General features: G+C 36.8%; 2 protein-coding genes across 3 annotated transcripts; both read right to left on the minus strand.

Moving 5' to 3' along the window:
* Positions 1–683: 683 nt before the first annotated feature.
* ATPsynO (ATP synthase subunit O, mitochondrial) lies at positions 684–2022 on the minus strand. Of its 2 annotated transcripts, none has more exons than XM_017635316.1 (3): positions 1857–2022; positions 992–1429; positions 684–915 (listed from the first exon to the last, which is right to left on the minus strand). In XM_017635316.1, the coding sequence occupies exons 1-3, from the start codon at positions 1884–1886 to the stop codon at positions 760–762; spliced, it is 624 nt and encodes a 207-aa protein (XP_017490805.1). In that variant the 5' UTR covers positions 1887–2022; the 3' UTR covers positions 684–759. The 2 variants fall into 2 exon arrangements, with proteins under 2 accessions (XP_017490805.1, XP_017490804.1); XM_017635315.1 differs by lacking the exon at positions 1857–2022 and adding an exon at positions 1601–1695.
* A 1992-nt stretch (positions 2023–4014) lies between these two features.
* Positions 4015–6314, minus strand: Set (NAP domain-containing protein SET). The gene is made up of 5 exons (XM_017635314.1): positions 5817–6314; positions 4948–5137; positions 4592–4882; positions 4467–4517; positions 4015–4405 (listed from the first exon to the last, which is right to left on the minus strand). Exons 1-5 carry the CDS (start codon positions 6072–6074, stop codon positions 4395–4397), a joined length of 801 nt encoding a protein of 266 aa, XP_017490803.1. The 5' UTR covers positions 6075–6314; the 3' UTR covers positions 4015–4394.
* Between the last annotated feature and the right edge of the window lie 2758 nt (positions 6315–9072).

The following is a 9072-nucleotide window of genomic DNA, read 5'->3' on the forward strand; positions in this document are numbered from 1 at the left end:
CCAATTTGTACCAAACTCAGTATGGTTATTGTGTTTGCCACATAAAAGCAAAACGTTGAAAATTATTGAAATCGCACTAAAATTACGGCCGCTTTTCATATAACGGTAAATTTCAGAAATGCCTGAAACTTCAATATTTCGAAATTTAAGGACGCTAATTTACTCAAAATGGATACACCCCGGTTTACCATGTAGCGGTAGCTTTCGGAAAGGTGAAAAACATATATTTAATACTTGCGCCGGATATTTAATGTTCGGCTCCGCCCGAACTTAAGACTTTCTTACTTATTTAGATTACAATTATTATAATTATAATGTTAACATTTATGATTACAATTAAAGGAATCGTAATCATTTATAATGAGAGGATTACAATTAAGCAATTGTAGTTAAAATGTAATCGTAATAAAAAATTACCCAGCTCTGCAGTGAAATTGGAGAGGTTGATTAAACTAATTTTAAAATAGCCTCATGTAAAGACCGTGTAATAGAAGAATTCTAACGGTCGACAACAGCGAATTCGGTAGAGAATTTGGGGCAAATCACAAAAACCACTCGCTATGTGGGCATTTTAAATTATATTTGCTTTAAGTCCTCTTTGCTGCCCAATTTCAGGCTGGTGCCGCAGTTCATGTTGACAAGTTTCCCATAGTAACCTTAATATTTGTTTAAATATAAGCATCCTCTTTTAACATATTTTTTTTATTTTCGGTTGAAATTACATGTATTGTATTCATTCAATGCTAATTAACTTTTACCTTAAGCCGACGAAGTAATTACATCGGTGTACAATTTCACTTTGCTGGCAATGCTCATATCAACGTATTTATCGCCAATGGAAACGATTAAGCCACCAATGATGCTGGGATCCACGCGGGATGTAATTTTCAACTGTTGGTTACCTTTTAGGAATGCCTGAAATGCAGAGATTAATGAGCAATTGAAAATATGGAAATATTGAGGAAACAAAAAAAACTCATATTTTGAATACCCTAAGAGCTGATTCCAACTGTTTGGTTTGTGACGAATCCAACGGCTTGGCAGTGACGACTTCACACACAACTTCGCCACGATGGGCAGCCATAATAATTTTGAAGGCATTTATAACCGAGTCAATATTTTTCAAGCGTCGATTTTCAGCCAACAGTCCCAGAAGGTTGGCAGTAGCTGGTGCCAACTTCAACTCGCCGGCAGCCTTATTTAGTGTGTTTGCCATAAGCTTTTTGTTGATAATTGGACTGGTAATAGCCGTACGGAGCGAAGTACTTGTCTTCAAAGCACCTTGCAAGGCATTCAGATCCTTCTCCACCTGATCCAATTGCTTCAATTTGGAAGCAGCTGAGTATAGAGATGTGGCATAACGGCCTTCAAGACCAAATACTTGAATTGGTGGCTTTACAGATTGAGTTCGAGAACTAAGCGAACGGCTCTGAGGAAAAACAAACAAAAAAATATGGTTACATTACATAACCAAAAGAACACAAAATTTTCTATCACCGGGCGAGGTGAATATTAAAGGAAAAATTTTTACTACCAAACAAATTTTAATTTATCATATTAAATTTGTATTTTTAAATATAATTTCCTTGATTTGACATACCAAAACTGCAAGTTTATTAGCGGCCGCCATCCTGGAAAATCTGAAGAAATTTTTCACAAACGTCGTTCACTGGATGACACGCAGTGCTACCAACANCAAACAAAAAAATATGGTTACATTACATAACCAAAAGAACACAAAATTTTCTATCACCGGGCGAGGTGAATATTAAAGGAAAAGTTTTTACTACCAAACAAATTTTAATTTATCATATTAAATTTGTATTTTTAAATATAATTTCCTTGATTTGACATACCAAAACTGCAAGTTTATTAGCGGCCGCCATCCTGGAAAATCTGAAGAAATTTTTCACAAACGTCGTTCACTGGATGACACGCAGTGCTACCAACAGTTTTCAATTATGTAATAGGTTTTGGCAACTCTACAATCATGCTGCATGAAATTCTTATGCAAGCCATCAAGTTCTGAACACATTGAAAACGACGAGCTACCGACCACAGCTTCCAATTTGTCATCTTTATTATCTAAGCGCTTTGTCGATGGCGACATGATTTCTTTGAACGCGGCAGCGACATCATGAATTTGTATGAGTTTGACATAAAAGAAGAGGAAGAACCTTATCTGTCGCCAGAAAAATAGAAATAGATCTAATCTGGCCACAACCACAGCCGTCGCGTAGCCCGGTCGTCGCCAAAATAATTATCTACATAAGAGTACGTGTTAAAATAATTTGACAGCTGTGGTTTGTAGCTCGTCGTTTTCATTGTGTTCGGGCTATTAACGTTGCGACCGTTCCGTAATCAAGGTGGATACCATGGATTGTACCATGGCGCTGACATATAATGCAGCACATGAGAAATAGGCGGTCTCCTTTGGAAATATATTTTGTGACATAGTTTTCACATCAGAGTTTTCCTGTGGAGACAGAGCCTTATGTGTGCACACGTTGTCACAAGCAAAAATTAAGAAAATTGCAGTAAAAAGCCACCAACAAATTGTAAACAACGAACAAATGTAAACAAACGGCTTATGTCAAAGTCGCCCAACTTTTTTCCTAAATGCGATTATAACGGGCTACTAAGAAGAAGGCGTGATCTTGTATTTTTGGTTCATGTCTGCATACCAAGTTCCAGTNTAATAACCAGACATTGAACAACCGGCCCTTATTTATAGCCCAGTTACAATAGCTACACACGACGAACATGTGCGCGCACATGCTCAGCTTGCATGCTCGCCGTTAGTAGCTTGGTTTGTGAGCATCGCATTGGAAACAAAAACAACAACCTCATTATGTGTTGATGCTTGAAGTGTGCACATCGGCGGATAATTGCATCCAAGCCATGTTCGTTAATTGAATTAAAATATAAATAAATTTAAGTAACACATACATAAATAAGCTTAGTTAAAAACATTGCAACTGTATCATTCGCGTCTTTGCTAATCATCTTTACGATACCACGACAAAATCACATATGAGCCGCGCACCGTCTGTGGCAAACGACAGCGAGCATGTNAAATATAAATAAATTTAAGTAACACATACATAAATAAGCTAAGTTAAAAACATTGCAACTGTATCATTCGCGTCTTTGCTAATCATCTTTACGATACCACGACAAAATCACATATGAGCCGCGCACCGTCTGTGGCAAACGACAGCGAGCATGTTGGCGCCAGTTTTATGCATACTTGCACTGCTATACCATTTTTACGTAACATTACTTGCAAGTATTTTGAATTTTGATTTTCTACGTAAAATCCAAGTGACCTTTAAAATTTGTGATGCCACTTGCGTTTGTTTACTTGACTTTCATAATTCTCTTCACATACTAGAGATGGGCGATATCGCACATCCCCACTAAATAGTTGGGAGGCTCAATAAAGTCCGTACTATGTGGGGACTCTTGGCGCCCTATTCCCACGCCACGCAAAATTCTCCGTTATTTATGAACTATTGAGTACGTGACGACGTAATGCAGCGTTTTTGCTGCATTTAAAATGCAACATTTAGCACTTTTGAACATATGTTTTCGAAGAGCGTNCGTACTATGTGGGGACTCTTGGCGCCCTATTCCCACGCCACGCAAAATTCTCCGTTATTTATGAACTATTGAGTACGTGACGACGTAACAATGCTTATAGCTTTAAATCTTTCTGCTCAACTGCCCCGATAAGAAAATCTCACATTTTTAACTAAAGGCATGACAATAAAGCTTGTACGATCGGACGAAAATTTAATATTTTGGTGAACCTTTATTCGACATATTTAGCTCGGTAATATAGAACCTCAAATAAAGAACATTCAGTTCCGTCTAAAAAGGTACAGTTTATTCATAGTTCCCTTGGACACAAATTATAAAAACTGCAATTTTTGGTTAGCCTACCCGGCATTCATTGAACAAACTTTTTCTTCTTTAATATTTGGAGATTTTTTATTCAGAAAACTATGTATATATAGTTTTGAGCCGTGTATTCATTCATTTTGGTAAATGCTAAGTCCTAACCTTAATTTAATTCGCTTTTCACCCCAATTGCATACAAACTGTTGGCTTTTAAGTCCCATTTGTGAAGTTATCGTCCTCCGATTATCGGCACAACCCAACAGCTTTATGCTACTACGAATGAAAAAAAAAATACCACTAATTTATTCAGATTTGGTAATAGAAATCAAACATATGTATATCAAAACGTTAGTCTACTCGTTGAAGTCCAATTAAAAAAAGTTTGAATATTTAAAATTATTAGTCGATCAGACACTTTTAATTGCATTTCTTATAATTAAAGAAATCGATCTATGTAGAAGACTCCTGAAAAATTTTATTTTCAACTCCGTTTACTTTTCATCTAAAAAAAAAATCATTTCGTTAATTTAAATTTCCTTGAATTATTTACTTCGTTCTCTTACCGTCTTCATCGTCTTCTTCGCCTTCCCCATCGTCATCGTCAAAAAGTTCCTCTGCGAATTCAATATGTACATAGATAATTAAGTGACTCACATAGAATATCAATAAGAATTTGATAAAAATTTACCCTCATTGTCCTCATTATCGTCTTCATCATCTTCTGGTTCCACTTCAATATCAGGTACCAAATAATACTGAAGAGGATTGGGCCAGAGATCATCTTTGATTAATTCAGCAATCTCATCATTAACTGGATCAGTGTTGTCTGAGAACCAATCGAAAAATGTCTTGTAGTCCGCGGGTCTTTTCCGTTTGTTTTGTTGATACGGCTTGGTCATGCATGATCTTATAAGATCTTTACCGTCCTTCCATTGAATGGGTGTGCTCGTTGATGATGGACAATCACTGTTTTCCGCATCTGAACAAAAATATTGGAACATAATTATTTTCTTGAGATTTACCACTTTTCGACATTTAACTTACTTCCCGAACCTAAATGGAACTCTTTAGTAAGCACCTTATTTTCAAAATAGGGATTTTCGTCGAAGTAAAAATGAATGCGGTATCCCGATTTAATGTCTTCGAATTCCTCAACCTCCAATTTGGTAAGAGCATGCAGGCATTCCTCTTCTTCCTCGTCCAAAATAGCCGACACTTGTGGATGGTTGATAAACTTCGGATATACATGTAAACAGATCCGGTTAATAGAAAAATTATATGATCATGATGATCGGGCCGGTGACCAGAGACACTATGGATTACCATTCATACATGAATCAAGTCATAATAATTGAGGCATAGGTATGTATGTAGACCGTGATAAATGCGCTGGATGCATGTATATCATATAAGACGCCTACAGGACTTGTATGACCTTGCGCAAAGATAGTTTCGTTGCTGTCAGAGTATCATATGTAAGCATACCAAATATATGCAGACATGAAGATCATACAAAAACGATGGAAAAGAGCACATAGAACAAAATAGAATGGAAAGCATATAAGAGCGAAAATGTGTACACAAAGCACCACGCCGTTTCATGACTACCGACGACAAAAAGCACACTCAGCAACACTTGTACAGTGCTATATTGGTACGACTGCCTGCTGGTGCCTTTGCTGTTGCCAATAAAAAGGGTATGGGAAAAACGGGCAAAAAATTGATTCAGAATACACAATTTTTATGCTTTCAGCACATATACAGAAAGCAAATTTTCACTTCATGCGTACCTTAGAAAATTAATTAATAGCTTAAAAATGTTCTAGGCAAAAGTTTCGATTAGTATAACCAAAAAATGCCCCCGCGGTAACCATCGGCACTATGAAAATTAGCAGTCAAAACTAGATACTTACCGCAGTCACCCAGAAGTTGGGGATTCTCTTCACCAACTCGCTGCGTTTCTCGTAACAGGGCTTCCTTAATTTATTATATTTCTGCTCAACCTTCAGTATTTCCTCACTCGCCTTCTCATTAAGTGCATCAATTTCATTTTGACATGCATCAATTAGTTCCAAAGCTTCAGACTCCTCCTCGTTAGGCGCGTTAGCAGACGCTGCGTTGCCATCACCATCATTGGACAGCTTAGCTTTTTTGCTCGGCAGACTAGACATGTTGATAATTAGCTGCTTTAATCAACTTAAAACTTTTTTCTACTAATTTCCCACACTAGCACGTAGATACAATGGGTACAGTCGTTACGCCGTGGCCGTTTTTTCCAACGAAGAAGCGCAATTTGTAATTATTTCTTTTTTCCTTCCTGACTCCTTTCTAGCACAGTGAACAGGAAAATGCCGCACAAAACTGTTGCAAAGTGACGACGAGAAATAAATGGCGAATGCGACGAATGCCGGTAATTTGCATGCAAACATTGGTAGCACTGCGCCCACGGTTGCCACTTCCACATAATAATTCGGGTCCAAAATAAATCATAAAAGGTCCATTTCGATGAGAAAGGGCAAAACATTTCGTCAAAAGTTGTTTATTGAAACTACCTTCTTTTTTGTATCATGGTATTAAGTGCAGACTGCCAACATCGCTCAAACTGTGCCATTTTTTGGCCCTATTTTACTTCAAATGGCACTTAATTTTTCAATTTGGCACAAAGTGGCACTTTTGAAAAATATTAATATTTCAATACATTTTTGTGAAATCCTTGCGTGGAATTTTTTTCCTCAACTAAAATTTTTTAATTTCTTTACTGTATAAAACTGGTTTATCTTACTTTGGCATTGGACTTTTGTTTTAGGAATGCGTTTCCAATTTTAATTCTAAATGGGAAGAATTAAAGAGAATGGCACCTTTATTGACACTTTTATTTTTCTATTCGTCACATTTTGCATTTTTTTATCCTCAATATGGCACTTCAAGGCAAAGAAAAGTTGGCAGTCCTGATCATCGTACAGTTCCATAACTGTACTGTAACTGTAGGCATATTTTGGCAATCAGCTGATAGTGTTTTTACTTATGAAACTGTACGATGGTCCTGATTAAGTGCTCGACCAAAGCGTGCATTGAAACAAAAATACAAGATCACGCAATAACGCGACGTATTTGTAACTGGGTTTAAGAAAAAAGTTTGTGAAGCGGGTTCGTCAGCAGAGCATTTGTTTACATCACAAGCAATCTTGTCATATCTTGTGTAGTTGGATCATGCTGTGTAAAGGCGGATTCACCGTTCCTGTCCGGACACTTTTTGTTAGTAATTTTACGCGTTCCTTTCCCAACTTGTCTCACTGAGAGCGCGACAAAAATGTGCTGAACACTCTTTGTTCGAATCAAATTGATTTTGATTTTCTGTCGGAACGACTTGATGATTCGGGTTGCCGCGTTCTCCTTAATATGCGTTTGCAGTGAATTGAATGTGTTATTTGCCCTAAAAATCGTATGTAGGCAACAATATCATCAGCTGTTTGCTTCAGAACAAAATAAAATGTGCCGAACTGAACGGTGAACCGTACTTCAGCACCCTCTCCGGCAAAAATGTTTTGAGAGCAAATAAAAAGTTGTCCGGACACGAACGGTGAACCCGCCTTAAGTTTAAATTTTGACAGCGGTTAACCGACGACCGCTGCAATTCTGGGTACAGCTTAAGGCCCCGCCAGATAGAAATTCTTTTTTGCGTCACAGGAAAGCTTTTAGCACCCGATTTACATGATTTAAGTCAAGGCGAATTCAATAAGGTGGTATCGGTACGACAATAACCAAATGTACTTGTATTTTCTTTTTGCTTTTGCAGCTAGGACTATGAAAAATTTCATACGAAGGATATGAATGAGAATGATGCAATAACAGGTTCATTCCTTATCTTTTTGCACTAAAATCTGAAAAGTGTCAAAATGCAAGAGCGTAAGCAAAATTCGCTCACCAAAAGAGAATAACAGGAAAAAGTAAAGGATCGCAAAAAACCAAATTTTTAGTCCAAAGAATGGCAACAACAAAACTAACTTCATATAAGAATAGAAATGTATGTACAAACACTTACTATATCAATTATTTTTTGCCTCCTTCCAATTTCAATTCACTTTTTTATTTTTTAGATTATTCTCACCGCAAAAATTCTTCGGACTAAATCTGACTAATTTGGACTGAAGAGAGTCACTCTCACTGAGTGTTGCTCTCTCATTTTTGCTGTCATTTTGGGGTTAAGGAACGCTTTTTGGACTAACTCTGACTACTTCGGACTTTTTCTGACTGTTTCTGGGAGAAAATGAACTTGGAATGTTCGATATCGTATCGATTATCCTGAATATCGATATTTCATGGCACGATAATCGATTTTTTGAATCGATATTCCAAGGTCGATATATCGAAGACATCGATACTTTACCCACAATATCGATATTTAAGTTGAAATTTATTTTTCATCTACAAAAAAGTGTATGGGAATACACTAAAATAGGTTTAATCTGCAGCTTGTGTGATTTATTTAGCTCTTAAGTTTGACAAACCGCTTGAGTCGTCCGGCATGCCGTTTTAATCCTCAGTAAATATACAAATTGGAAGTAACACAATTTGGTGAGTTGATAGGCGGGTTTAATATTCTATTCAATTGGGAGTAGGATTTTCAACATCGATTTTTTTGATATCGATATTGTTCAGCCCGATATATCGCCATATCGATTTTACATGCAATGAAATAAATCGATTCATGATATCGATACTTTTTTAAATATCGAACATTTCTATAAAGCTCGTCGGCGATTTCAAGCATCCGTTGTTGGTTACCCCAGCAACCGAGGCAATCGGAGATCGTCGTGTCACGCGTACTTGTTGTCGGCTCGTGTTGATGGAAAATCAAAAATTTTTGATTTAATTTTAAAATTTTACTCACACACACATTCTCATTTTCAATCTCAAACAACAACAACTTTGAACAATTCCTTTTTTTTACTCTAAATTTTATACGACTTTAAAATGTTGGCAAACTTCAAAAAAAAATCATAGCCGACGCATTGAGAGAACGGTTTTACCTTACTATGCTTTTATTATGGTATAAACTTAGTATCTGACAATTTCCGGAGTACGGGAACAGGCTAATTTTAGACCAAAAATGCAACAGTGACCCATGATTCAATTATTAAAGGTTTTGTAAGTAGCTTTTTTCTAAAA

The sequence above is a fragment of the Rhagoletis zephyria genome, unplaced genomic scaffold, assembly GCF_001687245.7.
Source record: "Rhagoletis zephyria isolate East Lansing unplaced genomic scaffold, Rhagoletis_zephyria_1.1 Rzeph_scaffold_15384, whole genome shotgun sequence".
Taxonomy (NCBI): domain Eukaryota; kingdom Metazoa; phylum Arthropoda; class Insecta; order Diptera; family Tephritidae; genus Rhagoletis; species Rhagoletis zephyria.

Coding starts and splice junctions, on each gene's coding strand:
- ATPsynO (XM_017635316.1), bottom strand. CDS start 1,886: ATGGCGGCCGCTAATAAACTTGCAGTTTTG. Junction 1,430..1,856: donor CTAATAAACTTGCAGTTTTG/GTATGTCAAATC, acceptor GTTTTTCCTCAG/AGCCGTTCGCTTAGTTCTCG. Junction 916..991: donor AGTTGGAATCAGCTCTTAGG/GTATTCAAAATA, acceptor TCTGCATTTCAG/GCATTCCTAAAAGGTAACCA.
- Set (XM_017635314.1), bottom strand. CDS start 6,074: ATGTCTAGTCTGCCGAGCAAAAAAGCTAAGCTGTCCAATGATGGTGAT. Junction 5,138..5,816: donor CCAACTTCTGGGTGACTGCG/GTAAGTATCTAG, acceptor GTATATCCGAAG/TTTATCAACCATCCACAAGT. Junction 4,518..4,591: donor CGATAATGAGGACAATGAGG/GTAAATTTTTAT, acceptor TTGAATTCGCAG/AGGAACTTTTTGACGATGAC.